At 50.8% G+C, this 22,809-nt stretch overlaps 1 protein-coding gene across 1 annotated transcript in view; it reads right to left on the bottom strand.

Annotated features, from left to right (window-relative positions):
• Positions 1-3,055, bottom strand: part of LOC132080775 (serine/threonine-protein kinase PAK 3-like) — a 37,921-nt gene extending 34,866 nt beyond the window's left edge. Inside the window, 2 exon segments of the mRNA XM_059484057.1 lie at positions 2,427-2,534; positions 2,975-3,055. Of these exon segments, the coding sequence (XP_059340040.1) occupies positions 2,427-2,534; positions 2,975-3,014 (148 nt within the window). The 5' untranslated portion in view covers positions 3,015-3,055.
• Positions 3,056-22,809: the final 19,754 nt, after the last annotated feature.

The raw sequence follows: 22,809 nt of genomic DNA, 5'->3' as shown, positions 1-22,809 counted from the left end.
AGGGAGCAGGGTAAGGTTTCCAGAACTGATCAACCTTCAGAGGAACTTAAGGGAACTGGCTCATGAGTAAGCTCTTGCCACACTGCCACGGATTATTCTGTCAGGAAAGGTACATTCAGAACATGCCTCCAACATCTGGCAAGGTCTTCAAAGTACCTTTCACCAGCATTTCCAACTAATCCAAGTCATGATCCCAGTCGAGACGGGAGCACAGATCCTACAGAACCATTTCCATGGTGTGCTGGGATCCCCTTCTCCCTTGGGGAATTGGGCACTGCAAAGGGGTGGGGTAAGGCTGTGGGAGCCTGTGCCTCCTGGTCACTCTCCACACTCTTTGCAGGTCCTGTGCAACATGCCTGGAGGGGCAGCTGGAGCAGCCAAGGGCCCTGGGGCTCTCTCCCTCCCACACAGGAAACCCTCACTAAATGCTTGGGGAAATCTGCAGCGCCACTGCTGTCACTCCCAACCTCCGTCCCTCCCTCCTGCTTGCCCACCTGCCCATGGAACAGCTCCCACAGCCCAGGGGCACATAGCCAGGGCCTCTCAGGACACACTGGAGCCTTGCTCTCCCCCTCTGCCCTTTCCCCACCATGGGCACCCCGTGCAGCCGCTTCCAGGTTTCAGGACGTGTCTCCCATGGAGGGAGCCCAGCAGGACAGCTCAGTACCCGAGTGCCCTGAGCCTGCTCGGGACAATTCCTCTGGGCTGTGCTGATCTTGTCTGGGCTGTGCCCGCAGTGCCAAGCAGCAGAGAGGGCAGCTCAAGCCTCAGCAGGGCTCAGGTCCAGAGGCACAGCAATTACCTCCTGTGGCTGTGCCTGGCATCGCCTCCCTTCCTGTAGGAAATGCCACCTTCCATAGAGCCTCTCTGTCCATCCCTTGAGAAAGGAAGAGGCACAGCTGGATCAGATGGAATCATTGCACATCCAGGAGGTGGCCTCTTCAGGAGGCAATACTTGTCCAAGACATGGATAAGGATCAGGAAAATCCTGATCCCCCCAGGCCTTTGGGGTTGGCTATGGCCCTCCCTCCTCGACGCAGCCACACCTCAGGATGTTACTGGGGACTGGGAAAATGCAGGGCATCCTTGGTGAGTTTGGGCTGCCTGTCAGCTGATGCCCAATGCCTTCCTGCAGAGGCTGGGGAGAAGCTGCAGCCAGGCCAGGCTGGGAAACAGCCCTGAAGAGCATGGAAGCAGCAGCAGGGTTCCTGCTGCCATGGATCCCTTCCCGCTGTTCCGGGCTTGGCGTGTCCAGACGTGCAGCCAGAGCCCTCGGCTGCTGAGCCCCAGGACAAGGCTGAGGGAAATGCTCTCACCATTCCCTTTGAGCAGTTCTGTCACTATTCGTTTCAAGATGTTGTTTGGATCATGGGGTTTCTTGTGTCCTGGGGCTTTGTTCTTCCCTCTCAGAGGACCTTAACAGACAGTAGTTCCATTTCCTAGGAATGGATGCCACAGAAGCAGGGCTCAGCCTGTGGGGTCAGCAGGGACAACACTACTCACCCCAGCGATGGGAGCCAGGCTTCTCTGTAGAAATCAGCAAAGGGGCAGGAAAAGTACTCGCTGCAGACATATCTGTAACACAACAGCCACAGTAGCTTGTATAACCTGGTTGCTGTGAAGTTGTCAACAATTATTACTGTGTAGGACAGTGAGAACATACCTGAAGGAGGCTCCAAAGGCTTCAACACTTTTCTCAACCAATCTAATGGGGAAGCATTTCGAGCAACCTCATCTAGAACAGAGCACAGATGAGAACATTTTTCAGGGTGTGTTGGGATCCCCTTCCGCCTTTGGGAATTGGGCACTGCAAGGGGGTCGGGTACGGCCGTGGGGGCCAGGTGTGAATGGGCAAGGTCAAACTGCACAAGAGCCTCGGGAGTTCTGGGCAGGCTCCTGGTCACTCTGCACCCTCTTTCCATTCCCTGTGCAACATCCATGGTGGGGCGGCTGAAGCAACCCAGGGCCCTGGGAGCTCTCACTTCCACAGCTGCAAGTCTTGCTAAATCCCTGGGGAAAACTGCAGCAGGCAGTGCCACAGCCATCCCCCTGTCCCACTCCATCCCTCCTGCCCCTTCTCCATCCCCTTCTACCTACTTCTATCCCTCCAACCGTCTTTCCCCTGGGACAAATCTTCCAGCACACTGGCACATAGCCAGGCCCTCTCAGGACACACTGGAGCCTTGCTCTCCCCCTCTGCCCTTTCCCCACCATGGGCACCCCGTGCAGCCGCTTCCAGGTTTCAGGACGTGTCTCCCATGGAGGGAGCCCAGCAGGACAGCTCAGTACCCGAGTGCCCTGAGCCTGCTCGGGACAATTCCTCTGGGCTGTGCTGATCTGGTCTGGGCTGTGCCCGCAGTGCCAAGCAGCAGAGAGGACAGCTCTCAAGCCTCAGCAGGGCTCAGGCCCAGAGGCACAGCAATTACCTCGTGTGACTGTGCCTGGCATCGCCTCCCTTCCTGCAGAAGAGGCTGTCCATGAGCCACTGCTTCCTCCAGGAAAAGCTTCCTTCTGCACAGCCTCTCCATCTGCTTCTGGAGAAAAGAAAAGAGAGAGCTGGATCAGATTGGGCTGTTCCCCATTGGAGAGGTGGCATCTTCAGGAGGCAATGCCTCTCAAAGACATGGTTAAGATTCAAGAAATCCCTTTCAACTTTTTGGGTAGGCCAGGGCTCTCCCTTCTCCATATAGGTCCCCTTTCTGATTTGCCTGGAGATGGGAAATTGCAGGGCATCTCATGCCTGTGGTGCAGTTTGGGCTGCCTGTCAGCTGATGCCCAATGCCTTCCTGCAGAGGCTGGGGAGGAGCTGCAGCCAGGCCAGGCTGGGAAACTGCCCTGCAGGGCGTGGAAGCAGCAGCGGGGCAGTGAGGCTGTCATGGATCCCTTCCTGCTGTGCTGGGCTCGGCATGTCCAGATGTCCAGTCAGAACCCTTGGCTACTCAGCCCTAGGTGAAGGCTGAGGGAATGCACCCACCTTGTCCTGCCTGCTGCATTTCCTTCAGCATTTCCCTCATTTGTTCAGATGGCTCATGGGGTTTCTTCTGTCCTGTAGCTTTGTTCTTTCCCCTTGGAGGACCTTAGAGCAACACGGTTCCATTTCCCATGAATGGATGCCACAAAAGCAGGGCTCAGCCTGTGGGGTCAGCAGGGACACACTACTCACCCCTGTGACGGGAGCCTGGCTTCTGTGTAGGAATCATCACAGGGACAGGAAAAGTCTTCCCTGCAGACACATCTGTAACACATCAGCCACAGAAGCTTCTGCCATCTCTGCTCAGCTGCACGGGCACCACTGAGCTGCAGGAGCGGTGAGGGGATCGCGCAGGGCGAGGGCACACACGGCCATGGCTCTGTCCCGGCACCTGCAGCGATGCCCCCCTGGCCGAGCTTTGGGCTCTGAGCTGGCAGCTCTCCCAGGGGAAAGGCCGTGACCTACCCTCACCATCTCCCAGAGGCTCAGGCGTGGATGTGGTTTGGGAAGCCAGATCACCTTCACCAATAGGTTCAGCTGCAAAGAAAGGCAGGACAGAACATCACCTGTGGCACTGTAGCAGATCCTCAGGCTGCAGGCAAGGCTCAGCACTGGGACACAGCCCTGGGCCTGGCCCCTGCCCGTTCTACTCTTCCCTGTGACTGCACACAGCACACGGAAGGACACAGTGGCATTGGACACGAGAGGAGGATGGACAGCTAAATGCTCCTTCCTCCCACTGACAGCGATCCTTTGGGATCCCTCAGTGCTCCAGAAAGAAGCAGGCAAGGTTTACAGAATTCTTCAGCCCTGATTTAACGTTAACAAAAATGGCCGATGGGTGAGCTCTTGCAACATGGACACTGATTATTTTGCCAGTAAAAAGGGAAATTCAGAACTTGCCTCTGGCATTCGCCAAGACATTCAAAGTGTCATTCACCTGGACTTCCAAATCTTCCAAGGCGTGATCCAAATCTAGAGTGGAGCAAAGACCTGAACCATTTCCTTTGTGTGCTGGGATCCCCTTCTGCCTTTGGGAACAGGGCACTGCAAGGGGGTCGGGTACGGCCGTGGGGGCCAGGTGTGAATGGGCAAGGTCAAACTGCACAAGGGCCTCGGGAGTTCTGGGCAGGCTCCTGGTCACTCTGCACCCTCTTTGTAGGCCTGTGACACATCCCTGGAGAGGAAACTGGGGCTGCCCAGGGTCATGGGAGCTCTCTCCCTCCCCCAGAGGAAACCCTCCCTAAAGGCCTGGGGAAAACCATCCCCAGCGCTTCCCGGGGAGCAGGGAGCGCTGTCCCGGGAAAGGGGAGCCAGGCTGCCGGCTCACGTGCTCGCCACGCTGGCAGCGGAGCAGCCTGGGCAGCCCTGGCCAGCAGGGCCATGGCCAGGAGGAGCAGGAGGAAGAGGCGCAGAGCAAGGGCCATGGTGCCTTGCCCTCTGCCAGTCCCACAGCTCTTGCTGCCACCGCTGTCCTGTCAGTGCTGTCCCAATGTCAGCACCACTGCTGCCACTGCCGCTGCTGCTGCCACAACAGTTGTGCTCAAGGACTGACTGCTCGCTCCTTGTGCTGCTGTGCAACCACCGGGTCTGGCACCTCTGTGACCTCAGAGTCTGCTGTGACCTCAGCCTGCTGTGACCCCTGAGCCTGCTGTGACCTCATGGCCTCAGCTGTACCCCAGAGTGTGCCTGCATCTGTACAAATGGACTGCCTTGATGGTTTTTGTGTATCCCAGGTCCATTGCTCAGCAAAACCTTAATTGTCACCTGCTGACATTGTGGGTCAGACTGTGTCCATGGAGATGCTCTTGATGGCTTCCCTCTTTTCCTGGGCTTGCCACTGGAGGAGGTCCAGGCCCAGATGATGCCAGGGAAGGAAATGTGCCCTCAGCCCAGGGATGCTCAGCATGGGCTCCCCCAGCCCTCGGGACCCCGCCGCTGGTCACAGCAGCCCCTGCCTGGCTCCTGCCTGCCCACACTGTGGGCATCCATGGCTGCTCCTGGGCACGGAGCTGAGCCAGTGCAGCTGCCAGGTGGGCTTTGCTGCTGCTGTCACCCGGACATTGGGGTGACAGCTCCATCTCTTTATTGCAACAGAAATGCTGGGCCGAGCTCTGCCCACCTTCAGTAGGGGCCAGAGATCAGGGCCAGTGCCTTCAGGGGGAGAGGACCTTGTTTGGGTGGTGGCAGCACCTGCACAGCAACAAGTTGGTAAAGCAACTGTGACAGGGGCATCGGGCATGGGCATGGACATGGGGAATGTCTGGTACAGGTGTCCCAGTCTGAGGCGTTTGGCCGCTCCTGAAGCTGCAGACGGACGCCTGTTGGGACAGGAGGTTGCTGAGCTCCCAGTTGCAGCTGGCACACAGAGACCCTCTCCCCAGCAGGAGATTCCCACCGTGCTCAAAGTTTGCCTCTGAAGACTGAGAGGTGAGCTTCTCAGAAATCCCAGAAAATATCAGGGAAAAGGTTTTAGGTTGGTTGTTGTCGCTCGGTAAGAATGTCCAGTGGGAAAAGAGCCTCTCCAGTACGCTGGGTGCCTTGTGATGACTTAGTTCTTCTTAGAGTAAAGATCACCAATTAAATGCAGTTTTATTTTTTATTCTGCAAGTATTAAAGTGTTCTAGATTTTTCAGAATTCTACAACTACTTTGAAAAATCCTGAACTCCTGTGGGAAAAGGGAAGAAAGATATGGGGATTTTTTTTCAACAAAAACTGTTTCTGAATATTTTGAACAATTTCTGCTTTGTAAAAATGTAAAATGAAGACAAAATGGGGTTGCTTTTTCTCAGGAGCCCCGTGCCCAGCTGCTGTCTGCCCAGTCCTGGCTGTGCCCAGACAAGCAGCTCTGCCAGCGCTGGTGGTAGCACACAGACACCTGAGCTGAAGGCTAAAGATGTTGGTGGACTCAGGCCCTTCCCTGGCAGGAGGGCTGCACCTCCTGGCCTGGCTGGACACCAGGGCCAGCACCTTTGGGGACAGAGGGTCCTCTTCTGGGTGGTGGAGGCAACAGCATGTCCCCAGCAACAAGCTGGTAATGCAGCTGTGGGGAAGGGACAATGGACACTGGCACGGAGATGCAAGATGACAAGTCCAGTTGATTCTAGAAGTGTAGAAATGTTCAAAGTTATTCTGAATTCTAAAACTACTTATAAATTCTTTAACTATTATGGAAAAAGGGGGACAAATTTTTGGCGATTTCTTTATTAGGAAAAAATAATCCCTAACTATTTCTAAAAGTTTCTAATTAATAAAATGATGAACTAAGCAAAAATATGGTGTCTCAGGAGCCTTATGCTTGGCCACTGCCTGCCCACCCATGGCTGTGCGTAGACAAGCAGCTCAGCCCGTGCTGGTGGTAGATCACGGACACATGAGCTGAAGCCCAAAGACATTGCTGTACTCAGGCCCTTCCCTGTCTGGAGGGCTGCACGTCCTGGCCTGGCTGTCGAGCAGAGCCAGCCCCAGTGGGGACAGAGGGTCCTGTTCTGGGTGGTGGTGGCAACAGCATGACTCCAGCAACAAACTGGTATTGCAGCCATGGCAGGGACAACGGACACTGGCACGGAAATGAGAAATGACAGGTCGAGTTCTCCCTGCCTGAGTTATTTGGCTGTCTTGTGAAGCTGCAGAGGCGCTCCTGTGAAGAAAGAGGGTGGCTGAGGCCCCAGCTGCCAGTGGCACACAGGGACCCTCCTGCACAGCAGGGCCCAGAGCTGGCAAGGCTCCCCAGCACGGCTGGAGCTGCTGGCACAGCTTGGCCCAGCTGCACAGCTGTCCCTCAAGGCCCCGGCCAGCAGGGCACGGCTCTGGGCAGGCTCCCTGGCCAGGAGCGGGCCCCAGAGCGCCTCTGCCTTTCAAGGGCAATCTCGTCCCTGCTCTTGCTCCTCCCCACTGTGCTTTGTCTCCGCCCTGTGCCCCTGGGGCTGCTCTTGGCCAGGCAGCCTCAGTGGGAGCCAGCACTGGCTGCAGCCCCAGAGGGCCCCCCAGGACAAGGCCCAGCAATTAGGAGGCCAATGAAAGCTCACGGTGGGTGAGGTACCACTTGCGCTGAAAACCCTTCTGAATAAATAAGCGTGGGTAGCCTCTGTCGCTCTTGGAAAAGAGCACCGCATACACACACGCTGGATAATCCCCTCATTTTAAACTCTGCCTCTCAGTGGCAGGATTTTTTGTTGTTCTTGCTTTTACAGGAGAACCCTGAGGGACATGAGAATCATCTGAAAACATGATAACCTTGCTAATACTTTTCTGCATTTTACCACAATTTCATGGACAATCCCCTGGTGAGCAGCTGTGACCCGAAGCCATCGTTCCGCACACCAGTGTCCTTGGAACCTATCCCAAGGGCCATTACCCGAGCCTGGCAACCCTAGTGCAGCATGACTCCAAGGTTTACTGCCCGAATGAGTGGAGGTGGGACCAGAATGAGTTGATCTGAGCCCTGACAGGAACGGTTGGTGAGTCAATTGTGGTAACATGCAGAAAGGTGGAAGGAACCCTCCATGAAAGAGCCACCTCCATCATAATTGGTGGAAATTTTATGGAAGCAGGTGGAAGGAATCATCTGGACATCCCCTCAGCAAAATTATGTCCCACGAAGAAATGGGGGTGTTCCAAAATAGAAAGTCCCCTTACTCTGTGTTGTCACCAGGAACATGTTGGTAGTTATGTTTCCAATACCAAAACCACCAATGTTGCAATTACAAGGGATTGTAATGATGAATCACTTGATTGCTGGTACAGTTTTACTTTGGTCAAACCCACTTATGTGACATGCCGCTGGGATGATGACACAGCTAGTCCATTAGGACTAAGAGGCTTGGTTTACACATTCAAGATAAACACTGTACCAAAACCCACACCGAGTGCTGTAATTACACTCTCTCAGACCCAAAGTGTGAACCTTTTTTCTAACGTCACACCCCAATTGGCAGAGGCAACAAGGAACCCCTTCGAGTGGCCCTGGTCTCAAGCCTTCCTACAATCCACCGGATCTATGGGAAATGTCACGGGTCTGAACTTACTAACAGTAGTCACACATGAAGATAAGTTGTACACTAGACAAGAAAGGGAGAAACACAAAACCTGGCAGTTTCAAGGAGTAGTAGGTGAACTAATTAGTGTTAGGTGTTGAATGGTTAATGGGTCTGACTACAGCAAAGCAATGTCTATCAGTGCTTCTACAGATTGGGAAAACAAACAGAAGCAAATCTGTACGCATCCAAGTGTATGGGATTGCTGGCACAGCTTCACATTAACCCATACTACAGAGGTAATTTGTCTCTGGTCCAAGGATACTCAAGGCCTTTCTTTCAAATTTGTAATAAATGCTGAAACCACTGTTACCACTGTCACCACTTCACCCGCACCACCGGTCATACTTATCCCAAGAATTTTCAAGGTCGGACCTTATGTAATCAGGAAAACTGGCCAACAACAAATATTGTTCAATCCGGCACGGTCTCTCAAACAGGTCAAATTGCTAATGCAGAACAATGTTTCAGATATTCAGCCAGCCTGCTCTCCATTTCTGCAAACTTCTTTTGAAGGCTGGATCACTTGGCTTTGGAAACGAAGCTCCTTTAAGAGAACACCAAGGGATGTGACCGGTGTTGTGGGTACAGGATTGGAAATTCTGAATAGCATTGACTCTGAAGTACTAATGAACAAATTGGCTGCTACAACTAGAGACCTGACCAAATTACAGCAACCGCTGAGGTCATCTCTGTTAGCCTTAGGGACACACCAGTGGCTGCTGTCAAACATTTTGCCAAATTGGTAAAGAGTGAATGTGAATGATCACAAATTGCTAATTGATGCACTTAGTGCTACACAGAACAATGTTTCCTTAGCCCTCAGCTGTATGCAGGCACAATTGTGGATGCAATCAGTCTCTGCTGCAATTATAAGAGAGGGCGAGGAAGGCACCTTCCCCACAGAAATTCGGAAAATCATCTGGGACAATGCCACTGAATTTGAAAGAGAATTCCAATCCTGGTGGAACCTGGTGAACTTTACCTATGATCCCATTTCAAACACAGCCACTTCTTTTGTTTTAACCATACGCAATGCTTCTGTACATTTGGTCTTCCCTGTTATTGCATTAGGATTAAACCATGACGGAGCTGTTCTCTATCCTACTGAATATAGGGGATGGGCCCATCAAGTCAATGATAAATGGCAAACTGTTAATCTGGAAACTTGTATTGTCTGAGAACAGCAAGGGTTCATCTGTGAAAGCAATGCAATTGTAGCTCAGGATATCTGTTTAGCCACAGAGCAAAACATCTGTCATTTTGAGATTCGTCCACATGAGGCTACTGAGACAGTTCTTATACACATAGGCAATGGCTGTGCATGCTTTAGAACTATATGTGATTCTGTTTTTGTAGAAGATGTTGTGGTAGATACAAAAAATCACTCAAACTTCTGTGCTTGTAACTTTACTAAGATAGTAGGATGTGATTTCTCCTACGAAGCTCCAGTTACCTCTCACTACCTATTGCAATCAAACTACGCACTGATTCACAAGCTGATGCCCACTCCTATCAGAATGAACCTCACCCTCGTGAGACAACTGCCGCTGCATCAGGACCTGGTTGACATCCTCGAGAAAATCAAGGAGAGCGGACAGAAGACCCTGGTGACTGTTCATCACACTGTGAGACAAATACACCGGGTTATGGAGGGGGTAAAGCAGGATGCTGAGCATAGGTGGTGGGATACTCTCTTTGGGTGGTCACCTACTGCCACAGGTATCACGAACAGTGTGTGCCGTCCAATTGTTGTTCTTTTGATCCTAGTTACGCTTGGCTTTATCTTGTCAGCAGCCCTATTCATTATGAATTGGAACATGATGAAAAAGCTTAGAAGATTAATGACTGTAATCAATGCACACTGCTTAGCTGATGTACTCTATACAATAGATGTCCCCGAAACACTTGACACAAAACAATTATGAATCAAGCATATGTGCTTAAGAACAATTTCTTAATTATCAAGTATGATTTACAGAAGGTTACATTGATTTTTAGAAAATAATTTTTAAAAGACAATGCTCATACTATGATTTGCTTGTTGTTTTGATTATTTGTGATTTGTTTAAATAATTTTTGAAATTTTTAAACAAATGATATTGTTTTATTAATTAACCATTTTTGAAATTGTTATGATTAATCATTTTTTGAAATTGTTACAAAAGAATAACCACGTGTGAAAATTGTTAGGATGATCAATATTAATTATGTTTATGTTTATTGGTTTCCTTTTCCCTCTCTCTTTTCCTTTTCTTTTCTTTCTCTTTCCTTTTATCCCCTCTTTTCTGTCATCCCTACTTTTCCAGGGTTATGCTACCGACTTGCAACAAGTCTCAAAGATTTATCAACGGCACTCCAGAGTTCTGCTGATGAAGATCCCTCAAGATAATCGTGAGTCACGCAGTCGTGTGAGAGTCTATCCGAAAATCCTTCATTTTTACCTCACAATTGTCATGAAGAGAAAAGACCCCCAAAAGGTTAAAAACTGTTGAGCCAGTTGGGAAAGAAAGTCTCATGCTTATTCAGTGTGTTCACAGGTGGTGTTTGCAGAACATGCCATGCTGAACTCGAAAGGGGCGTGCTGCCATTTTCTGAACAATGGATCTGGACTTTTTCCCTACATCCTGACCTGGCTGGTCTGAGCTCTGGGGTGGCTTCCCCCTCTCCAAAAGAAGACCCCTCTTGCCTGCCTTCAACTATCATGACAGACAAACAGAGATGCTAATCCCCTCATCAAGGAACCAAGACAAGACAAGAAACCCCCCGGCACCCCCCTGGCACCCCCTTCCAGAGACTGGGACTGAACCCCCCCCCAGCTTGGGGAAGGGGGGAACGACTGCCCAGAATAAACGTACCTGCCAGCATTCGGCCATGAAAACAATGGAATAACATCCCCCTCCTCCTGTTCCTATTCTTTTCCCCTCCATGGAAACCTCATTTTGGCCACCCTTCCCCCCCAAAAAAACCGGTATATTTTTGGGTGTAATCCGACCGTCCTTTGAGATCTCCCCGAGACGTTCACCAGTGAGCTTCGACGGCTGGACCCCCGAAGGACAACGACACGTTTTGGTAGCTATAGCCCCTACCTGACCCTTCTTTCCTCCCTCTTCCCTTGTCTTACCCTTTTCTTCCCTAGATTCCCTAACCAAACGCATATTCAGCTGTGATTATTATCAATAAAATTGCATTTTGTTGATTTGTTACTGCAAAGCCCCTGTGCCTTGTTGGTTATTTTTGCACCAAAAAAAATCATCCGTCACCGTTCATTCGGGCCGACCTCGACACCCCCGAGCCCGGAGCCTCCCCGGGGCCGAGGGCTCCACGGTGCTTGGCCAGCACTGCCTGGTCCAGCTCGGGAGGTGCTGGTCCCACCCCTGGCTGCCAGACCAGCAGGATGGATAGGAAGAGCTGCCTGCCAGCCCTGCTGCCAAGGCAGAGTGAGAACAAATTTGGATAATAAAAGCTGGAATAAGGAGATGCCTTGGAGAGGGCGCTGGAATAGCGCTTTGCAAAGCTTCAATTTAAAGCCTTGTTTCTATAGCTAACGCAGTCGTAAGGGACATTAGCCTAATTTCTGTCAAGAGAACTTGTCAACACTGCAGTATTTAAGATAGACACTAAAGATGTGTCTTATCTCACAGATAGATCACTGGGAAAGGAAGGAGCTGTGCCACACTTGGTTCACAGGAAAATAAATTGACGTTCTCCCTGGACCTAATTCGTGGATGCTGTTTTATAACACCACATGCACGAGCAGCCTCCCATTTTATCAGTATGCAGCTGAGATTGGTGCCAAATCCACTAGATAGTGGGGTTAGATACAGGAACCCACAGGGACGTGCTTCAAATGGGCACCCAAGGACACAGAGCTGGGCATTTTCCAGCCACAGAGTATCTGAAACATTGGGCCGTGTCCTGAAGGGTCAGGTCCTTCTACTGATGGTGCTCACCAGCTGAGCCACAGCTAGCGGGGTGGGATTTCAGGGTCAAGGGGAGAAAACTGGTGATAGAAGAAAACTGTCTTGGCTTCCTCAGGACCACCAGCAGGAACTCAGCTGCTTGGTTTTTAGAGACGGTCCATGGTGAGTCAATAGAAAGCAAAGAAAAGAGAGGTTGTTCCCTGCAGCTTTAGGAGAGCATGCTCCTGCTCCCATCATACCCCACTTTGGGGAACTAAAATATTCCCAGGAGTCCAAGTATATTAAGGCTGGCATGGCTCCACATGTCCCACGTTCCAGCCTTGGAGCTGGGTTTGAGACATGCCCAAGATAATGCTGGTGCCATGGCACAAAGGCTTGTCCCAGACTTGCAGCTTCTGCAGTGGAAAGTTGAAAATGCCCTTTTATTTGCAGTTGTTACACGGAAATAACAGCCATGTAACCTTGTCCCAGCCTTGGAACAGAAATCAGCTTGCAGAGGAAGTCTGAGGGAGCGCGACCCTGAGCTGCAGGCTCAAGGGCAGGAGGGTGGCTCTGCTCTGCCACGGATTCTGCCCTTGCAGGAGAACTAAATCACTACAGCAGCCAGAAATGTCCCTCGGGAAGGAAATCCTCTCAGACAAATCAATAACTCAGTGTAATTTTAGCATGCAGCCAGGAGAATTTACATTGCCAGGAAGGCCAAGAGCTCTACCACAGAGACAGAAGCACAGCATCATCAAACAGCCCTGCAGCAGACCCTGCACAGAGCACAGGCTCTGGGTGTTCACTGCCAAGCCACGAGGCTGGGCTCTGCATTTTGGGACCCCACAGACCCAAATCACAGGGACAGCAGCAGGGATGTGGTCCAGCCAAACTGCCTTGGGACAAACCCACCTTTCTCTTTTCTTCTCTGCGGCAGCAAGGCTGCAATCATGGCAGTGCTGGCAAACACTCCAGATCCTGCAGGGTGAGACACACAAAGCTCAGCTAAACCAGGCTCAGGAGCAGAGGGGGAGTGCTCCAGCCACAGCCTCCACCCCTGGCCAGGGGTTCCCACCAGCCAAGCCACCCATGAAACAGCACAACAAGGATGTGCTGCAGCCCCCAGTGATTAATGAGACTGCAATTTATGTAATTATATTAATGCTAAGTACACTTGGAGCAGTAAGTTCAAGGGAATTGATGACACTGTAGAGGACAGTTCAACACTGAGCAGTAACTCTAGCAAAAAGGGGGGAGAAAAAAAAGCCCCTGATTATTCAGTAGCTCTTCTCCCAGATTCTCAGGGTCAGCATGGCGGAGAAGCTGGCCTGAATTATATTTTCATTTCCAGAACATCAACAGAATTGCTAAGTGAGTTCCAGCGGCAGTGTCAGAACCTGCCCATTGTTATGGGTGCCAGCCCTGTCCCCTCCCCAGCTCTGCAGGGCCAGGCAGGGCTGGGCTGCCGTGTCCCTGCCAGCGCTGCCACCACTGAGCCCTGCTATCCTGGGGACACAGGACCAGCTCCTGTGCCAGTGTTTGTCCTGGTCCCCAGCACGGACAGACAAACTGCAACAACGAATTCCTCAGAAGCCAGGTGTAGCCTCCATGTGTGAAGGTGCAGGAGCCTGTCCAGGATAAGCCTGAGGAGCAAACAGCCCACTCCAGCCAGCAGAGGTTTGTGCACAGCCAGCCCTCTGCAGAGTGCCTGTTGGCACAGCCACAGCCCCTGGCAGATGTGGAGCCTGTGCCAGGGCATGCAGAGCTGGGAAGGACTGTGCCCACACACAGAGCTCTTCCCCTGCACGCCCACCTGGAGCCATGGAAGCATTTTGGAGCACCCGTGCTGGCCACAGTCCTGTCACTCCTCACAGGTTCCTTTGGTGCCAACAAGCTCTCACACAGATTGTGCCATCAGTGCTGATGTGCTCCAAGAGCCTCAGTCTGCAAATCCAGCTTTACAGCAGTTACCAATGCACACTGGGCTTCTGCATTGCTTCATTGAGACTTGAACCTTTACAGGGGCCTGGAGTGCCAGGACACAGGGAATGGCTTCCACTGCCAGAGGGCAGGGATGGATGGGATATTGGGAATCAGGAATTGTTCCCTGGGAGGGTGGGCAGGCCCTGGCACAGGTGCCCAGAGCGACTGGGGCTGCCCCTGGATCCCTGGCAGTGCCCAGGGCCAGGCTGGACACTGGGGCTTGGAGCAGCCTGGGATGGTGGAAGGTGTCCCTGCCATGGCAGGGGATTGGAATTGGATGAGTTCAAGGCTCCCTTCCAACCCAAACCATTCTGGGATCCAATGACTCTGCACCTCTGAAATGCTGAGATCTGCCTGCAGAGCTGCCCCAAGGGCCAAGGTCAGTGCTGGAAGCTAAAGGTGCATCATGACCACCCCACACAAAGCCAGGACAATGACTTGTTTTGCTCCTACAACACAGAACATGAAGCTGCCTGAAAAGCAAGGGCAGAAGAACTCTGCAAAGACAACACAAAAGAGGAGACCCCACAAGCCTCATGTGACCCCTGTGTCTGATTGAAAACCAAACTGAATTAAATGAGAAGTCATAAGTTTGGTGTCTCAGGATTGCACTCAGAGCTCTCCTGGTGCCTTCCAAGCTCAGCAGCAGCATCCAGCAAGAGGGAACATGCAGAGGGCAACTCAGTGATGATTAGGAAGACACATATGAAGTTATCCATCACAGAACAACCTGTGTGCACCTACATGTCCTGCAGTACAATCAGAAATCAATAGCAAGATGCAGAAACCCTCAACCACTCAGTAAAATATGAAGAACAATTGTAATATTGATTTTAAAAGCACCTCTGTAATGACAGTTGAGAAGAAGCCAGAGAAATCAAAGTAAAATGCCTGAATTGAAACTTTTTTTTTTTCCTCAGAAAGACATTAATAATGGATTTTCAATGCAAGAAGAAAAACTGAAACCCACACCCGATTCTCCTGGTAATAACAGCTTTCTGCAAAGCCCAGCTATTAATGTAACAGGGACGTCCATCAATCAAGCACACAGAAAGTACTTTGAGAGCTAAAAAAAGAGCATGCAAACATCTGCATTTGGCAACTTAAATTTTGCCTTTAAGCATAAGGAACATAATAAATTATCAGGAGGTTGGGCTTGAACTTGTTTTCCTCCATCCTGGACCTAAATGCTGAGGATAAGGATGAAGGTACACAAACATGCTGCTGCAGGGATATGTCATGACAAAAAGTGGGCGAAAGGAGCACAATTTCATTTGTGCTTTCATTTGAAAACACTGGTGCAAGAGGACACCAAGCAAGGGTGTAGCATCTCCCTATGTGCAGTTCAGGGAGCTCCTGTGAACCCTTTTCCACCTCCAGCATCCTCAGCACATCCAAGACTGCTGGAGTGGTCCCACAGTGGAGTGACAATGTGCCAGTGTGCTCCAAGGTGCCCATGGCTCCCCCCTCGCCCAGCTGCTTCCCTGCTTCCCGTGGAGCTGTGGTGATTTTGGCAGCTCCTCAGTCCCTCAGTGTTCTCTTCAACCATCACATCACACCTGGGATCCATCCACGCAGTCAAGCACTGCCTGGGGTGTCCCAGCAACCCCAGAAAAGCTGGATTGGCACCAGGGGAACGGCTGCAGAAAGCAGCTGGGGTGTCCCCACGCCTCCAGTGTCTCCCCCCTTGTAAAACACAGCAGGTCAGAGCAAGCGCTGGAGATAATGAACACAATTTACGGATTCCAGCACAGGAGGCTGCAGGCATGGCTGCAACCAAGTCTTAATAAATTCTGAAGAGTGGCACCATAAAATGGCATTTTGGAAGGCTGTATTTATTGTCTCCCTATGCTTCTGTCCTCATGGAAGACCATGGAGAGCCAGAGATCCTCGTGGAAAACGATGGAGAACCAGAGATCCTCAAGGAAGACCGTGGAGAACCAGAGATCCTCAAGAAGAACCATGGAGAACCAGAGATCCTCAAGGAAGACCATGGAGAACCAGAGATCCTCAAGGAGAACCATAGAGAACCAGAGATCCTCAAGGAGAAGCATGGAGAACCAGAGGACCCCTGGTTCCTGGTGCCAGAAGGGCAGGAAACCTCCCCATTCAGCATTCCCACCTCCCCTACCACTGCAGTGTGCACTTCCATGGTTCCATATTTAGCTTTTGGGCCACGCATACAGTTTTTCTGGAGCATAATCTCCACTGAGTTTCTTGTTCTCCCTGCTGGTGTAGTGTTCTAAGCCTGCAAGAAAATCACTTTGAGCTTCAGGCAGTGCCTTGGGTGTGGATGGAGACTTGACAAGTATAAAGATGCTGCTGTTCCATCCCTGCCTGTATCACCTGCACTGCAGAAGGCACAAAAAAAATCATGCGAACCATCTTTAGTTCTCTTCAGAATACAAAAAGGTAACAAAAATGCCCAAACTCACATATATCAGTTTATCAAGTACAGCAAACTGTACAAACAGGAGTGCAGGTGTGTTTGGCACTCGCAGTGGATGGAGCTGAGTGTGAACATCTCCTCACCCAGTGTCCCCCGCTCTGGCCTCCGTGTCCCTCCTCTCTTGCCAGCTGACAGCCACCAGCTCTCCTCAGCAGCCTGGCTCTGCTCCTCCTCCAGGACAAGTCTTTTCCCCTTCAGAAAGCAAACCAAAAGTTTGGAGAGCATCTGAAGAGATCAGTGTGTGGAAGGGTGATGAAACAGGAGTCAAGTGAAAGCCCCTTGGCTTCTCTTCCAGCAAAGGCTCTGCCCTCATGGACCCCCTTCCCTGCAGCCTCTGGCTCCTGGCTCCAGCCCTCTGGACCCACGGCTCCCCAGCAGCTCAGACATTTCCTGCTGCCTCTTTTCAGAGGAGCCCTTTCTGTGCTTGCCCTGCTCAGACTGCAGCTGATGTTAGTGGGGCAGCAGTCAGCACCACCACCAGGGCTTGCAGCCCTCTGTGAAGCCACTGTGAGATTTTCTGTCTCAAAAAAGGCACTGCCAGAGAGTCCCTGAGCCTGGAAACACCTCTGAGATCAACCCCTGCTCCAGCAGTGTCCCCTCCAGCCCTAGGGCTGTGCTCAGGAGGGTCTGGGATGTCCCAGGACTCCACCTCTCTTGTGGAGATGGCCTGCTCCAGCCACCCTGCAGTAACCATTTTTCTGTGTTTAAGCAGTGTTTTCTGTATGTTTTGCTGCTGGGATGGCAGCACAGCCAGTGGGGCAGCAGCCACTCATCCAGCATTTCCTCAGACAGTCTATAAATACCTGCACTCCACCTGTAAAACCCATCACCATGTGCACCCCGCTTACAGCTCCAGCTAATCCAGATACAGCCAGGGATAACAATTTTTTGGGTATTATCTGGTGAAGAACAGACAGATAACTGTAATTAGTAGCACCCTGGTTAGGTGAAATGATAGTGTAATTAATGAAGATCAGGTAGGCTTTGTTTCAGATAAGGAAAGTAGCAGATTCTATCAAAATGTAAATGCAGCTCAAAATCCAGCCTCAGTGATCACTTAGAGGTGCTTTTAGAAACACCACCAGCCTGAGATGCAGAGGTTTCGCTTGGGCTGAATGACACATCCTAAAAATAAACCCTGGTTCGGGGCTAACATGTAAATTGTTGATTAGATCTATTTATTCACACCCCTCAGTGATGGGGGAGACTTGCAGCTCCCTGCTCCTTCTCTGGCTTTGCAGGATCACAGGCACATTCCTGTTATTGCTGCTTGCAAGGACTCTGCAACCCCAGGAGCTCCCCAGCAACAGAACAGCAGCAATTCCAAGTGACAGGCTGCATACATTAATTCTGTATTCACATCACATCCTGTTGCAAGTGAATGACCCAAGCAAAACTTCCTGCAGTCTGAAGGATCAGGCAGAAAAATCAGGAGAGAGGAGACTGAGTCTTTTGAATCAGAAATGTTGTCCCTCATTAGAATTTCCAACACCACCACCCTTACTCCTTCCAAAATGTAAACACATAATAAAAAATTAAACGTTAATATGGCGTGGAAGAGTTCTTTCAATAAATGGGAATTAGCTGTACAAAACATCAGGACAGACCCCAGGAGATTACATTTCCATCCCCAGCTTTTGCTGGTAAAGCAGGGCTGGAAAAACAGAGCCATATTTATTTTTTAACTGGGAAGCTTCCTCAGGATGCCAAAGGAAGCAGCTTCAGTAAAGCAGAGCCATTTGTCTCAGTGTGCGTTCAAGTACGAACAAATGCAAAACCAGCTTCTAGACCTCAAGGAGCATCAAATAGCTTTTTAATTTATGTCCCAAATTCCCTGCAGATTCTGAAATGAACAGAGGGCAGGGTTCAGAGAAAATGCCTTGCTCAGTCAAGACAGCTGGATGGATATTCTGAGTTTTCCTCAGAGGAGAAGGTGATTTGCACCAGAATGGAGCAGGCACAGCACGTGGCTCTGGAAGGATCTGTGGAAAAAGAAGAGCTGTTGCTTGTGTGACCTATAAATAAATGTATGGAAAACTGAATAACTTAGGAAAGAAAAAGGAGAAAAAAAAAAAGAAACTGGAGCCCCATCTGAGCAAGAGGACAATTTGCAGGCAAGAGCTGTGAAGGAGCAAGTTAAATATTCCTCACAGGAGCTATCTGACTGTGCTGACTGCCTGAAAACCTTCTGACCTTGTCCTTGCCCACCCAGAATCAGTTTTGTGGAAGTTTCAGTAAGTCAGGCCTTAACCCACAGGGGAAACTGCAGGGAGGAAGGGCCTGAGCAAGACCACGGAAAACACTCCCTAATTATGGAAAAAGATAATGCTGCAAAACTGTGGGTAAGGGATGTATATGATGCAGACTGAACAGCAAGGAAAAACCAGGGATTAGCCCCTAGAGCCAAGTTCTTTTGTAACAACTGCCACACACATCCCAAGGCCCAAATCCAGCAGCTCCTGGAGCACATGGCCACATGTATCCTGGGAAAAGGGCTCAGAAATTGTCATCCTGGCCACAGGCTCAGGCAGTTGTGCTCCAGCAAACCTTCAGTCAGGGCAGGGTCTGGGTACAGAGCCAGCAATGCCAAAGGGACAGATGTGGAAGGAGGTGGAAAGATGGTGCATCCCCTCAGGGCTGGGGGTCCCTCCTTCACCACCAGCAAATGACAGCAAACAAAGGAGAATGGGCTGAAAACACAATGTCTGCAAGATATCTATAGGTCAGGGCCGAATTTATGACATTACAGAATAAAGTTGACAAATTAAGAAAAAAAAATCTCTGCAGGAATACCTGACCCCAGAGCTGCCAGCCTCTCCCAGAGTGTGTGGTCAGTCACATCCTGCAGCAAACACTGCAGTGCCTGCAGTGCCTGTCCCACACAAGATCACACATTTGAAGCCTGAGGGAGTTGCTGTGGTTATGTTTGATCAAACCTTCAGAACTGTTTCAGTAACCCTGGGACCCAAGTCCCATGTTTTGAAAGCATATTCCCCCAGGAATTTCCTCTTTCCCAAGGAAAATGTTGGAGCTGTGGGCCTGCTGTGGCTTGCTGGCTTTGGAAAGAGGAGAGATGCTAGCCAGACTGGAAATTCAAGATAACCAAGGCTGGAGGCACTGCCAAAACATTTCAGAGGAGGGAAAACATTTTTTTTCCAAAGCACTGTTACAAGCTTGAAATAAATTTGCAGACTGTTAGATAAAGACAGAGATAAAAATAGGCCTGTTATTAAATACCTCTTCTTTAATGAGGTTCATCCTTCTAAACAGCCACGCAAAGGTTATTGGAGCTATTGCAGCAAATCCAGCCTACTTGCACATAAAAACCAGAGCAAGGTATTCCTCATCACCCAGCACACATTTGAGCACATCTCAGCAGCTCACAGGCTCACAGCATCCCCAGCTTGGCAGGGAGGAGATAAAAGCAAGGAATGAGAGATGTCTTCCCTGGGAAACAGTCTCTCTTCCTTCAAAGCACTTTTCCCCCACCAAACAATGTACATTTAACCACGGGAATGGTTCCACTGCTGATGTCTGCGGCTATTACAGCACCAGCAGCCTGAGCATCATTAAAGTGAAGTTTGAAATTATTCTGAAAGCTGCAGCTTAACCTCCTCCTCTGAAAGCTGCAGCTTAACCTCCTCCTAAAACCACTGCTTGACTCTCAGCACCTCATCCCCTGGTTTATGGCCACTCCTGACCACCTGGAATACCCTGCAGGGCTCAGAACTCCACAAACCACTAGCAGGAGTCACGGCTTGGCTCATGGAAACACAGCCCTGCACCCTTGTTCTGGCAGTGCCCACAGCCTAGCCCATGGCTCTGTGTTACAGAAGCTCAGATTTTATTCTGGCTGCTCAGAAGCACAGTTAGTTTTTGGCAGAAGGAGCATCCCTGCAAAAGTCTTTTGTAACCAGTTTGAAACCAGAACATCATGGCCAGCAAGGGACAGGACTGACCTGACACACCAAAAACCCACCCCAAGCCCACTCTGCTACTTAACCTGAGCAAGCATTGTAGGGCTTTTCCTCACCACACCAGTGCTGCCAGGACACTGCCACTTCTGCAAATGACAGAAGAGAAGTTTTACCTGCATTTGGGGGGCAAAAGCTGGCTCCCAATTCATGGAATTGGGGGTCCCAATTCTGTACAGAAATGCTGAAACTAAGCAGGACATTTGTGCTGTGATTCCCTGCCCAGAGCTGGCATCCTTCAAACACATCCTCCTGCTGGAGCAGGGGGCTGGGAACCCCTGTCTGCTCACTGTCCCAGCATCTCCTGAGCCCCAACCCTGTCCTTTCAACAACAGCTGGAGGGAAACACCACTGTCCCTCTTACCCAGACCAGGACCAGGGCATGGAGGGTGTGCTTGGTGAGCCCCATCTGCCTGGCACTGCCCCACACGCCAGGCAGGAGCAGCTCCTGGAGCTTCAGCCCTGGCACTTCTGCCAAGGACTTGGAATTAGGCACAAGTGTTAGGGACACTGTGCCTCCTGTGATGTGAAGATGAGGGGCGAAGGAAAGCTCACAATGAGAGAGGAGCCCATGAAGGCAGCTGGCAATAAAAAGGACAGGCAGGAGATAAATTAAGGAGATGGAAAGCCTCCTATGCTAGAAGTCAGATTGAAAACAAGTAGAGGGAGAACTACCAGGGACTATAACTCAGCTTCCAAGCACTGAACATTTGCTCTGAAGTCAGCCTGGCCTTTCCTACCTGCTGGAATCACCCTCCAGCTCTCCTGTTGCTGGCCAGACAAGATTATAACAACTCCAGAGTCGAGATTCCTCCCATCTGTACATCACTAACAAGTCGTTTTATAAAGAAACGTGGAGAAGAAGCATTTCATCTAGTATAGATGAGGTTTTTAAAATTCCATTTGCCTTCCCTCTGTATGCAAAACCGTGCTGATCTGATGAGGCTCCTATTCCTGGATTAGACATGTCAAACTTTGCAAAAACGAGCATACCTTGGTGGTTTCACTCTGTATTTCACAGCCCTCTCTTGACTGTGCTGCCATAAATATTTCAGAGACCTGCCCACCACTGTCTCAGTTAGGTCTGGGTCAGTGAGAAGCCAATGGTTTGGACAGTGATGAATTCAGCAGAGCAATTAGCAAGAGTTGTTGCAGCTCAGGACATCCCAGCAAGCAGCAGGAGCAGACAAGGTGTGAGGGGACCCTCAGCAGCAGCCAGGTCACCCCCACGGGCTGTGGCACAGGCCTGGCACAGATCCTGCTGCCTCCTGCCTCCCCTGCCTCAGGAACCTCCTCTCAGCCAAATCAGTGCTGCCTCATTTGGCCACTGGAATCCCCTGGAGGACAGACTGGCAGTGAAACTGGGCTGAGGTACTGCCCATCCTCAGCCCTGTCCTTGCACAACAAGCCCTTCAAAGCAGCCCTGAAAACGCCTCCCTGCCCTGGCTGCCTGCAGAACTGGGCTCCCACAGGTGTAAAACCTTGTTTGAGCAGCAAATGAGACGGGAGAAGACTTGTGACAAGCAGGAGCAGCAAAGGTAGCCTGAGGATCCTTGGGAGCTGCAGCCATGGATATTTAAATGCTAAGCAATGTATCACTGGCTCCCTGCTGAACATGAGATGGTTTCATCTTTGCAGAAGCAGCACCAACAGCATGCTCACATCAGCTTCACTCTGGCAGCCTGACCAGCAGCACCAGCTGTGGCTCCTTGGTTTTTAACTGGGAAATCATTGGGCACTGCAGAAAATTACTCTGGGCAGCACAAACAGTGGGGAGTCACTGCAGGTTCAGCTCTGCAAGGCAGAGATTTAACCACAGCTGAAGGTGCAGGCCAGCTGAGCTCCCTGCTCTGCCCTGAGACATCCATCCAAAGCCCAGAGAGATCCACGCTGCACCGTGCCAGTCACAGTGCCAGGCTCTGCTCCATCCCTCCAGTCTGCAGGGAGCTGCTCTGCAGCAAAGGCAGCCTCTGTGCCCCACTGCTGCCTCTCTGCAGAGCAATCTGTAAATATTTTGATATTTGGGCAGTGGAGGTTCTCACTTGTCCATCTGGATTGGAAACTGGACTCATTAACTCCCAACTGTCAGCTGGAAAAGCTGCCAGAGGGTTTCTGCCACATTAGGGAGCAGCAAAGGACTGCTGCCACGGGGACGGGCAGAGCAGAGCCCTGTGCAGCCCCAGCTCTCCACTCATCACTGCTGGGGGGCAATTAATGCCCTTTTCCTTTCCCAATTAAACCCCTACCTCTAATATCCTTGCTCTGAATCTTCACAGCAAACTCTTCCCAGAGGAGCCACTGCTGCGTGGAAAATTTCCCACCACTGCTGGGTGGAAAATCTGCTGCTCAGTGATACAACTAGATGGCCAGAGAAATCCAACTTCCAATCATCATCAGGAATGCTGAACAAAATATTGGGAAATTTGGTGCCCAAATAACAAAAGTAAAATATGTTCCAGCTCCCAAGGGTACTGTCACATGGAGAAAGTG

Source organism: Ammospiza nelsoni, chromosome 17, assembly GCF_027579445.1.
Source record: "Ammospiza nelsoni isolate bAmmNel1 chromosome 17, bAmmNel1.pri, whole genome shotgun sequence".
Classification (NCBI taxonomy): Eukaryota; Metazoa; Chordata; class Aves; order Passeriformes; family Passerellidae; genus Ammospiza; species Ammospiza nelsoni.
Note: the sequence above shows the minus strand (reverse complement) of the source record. Positions and strands in the feature narration are given on the sequence as shown.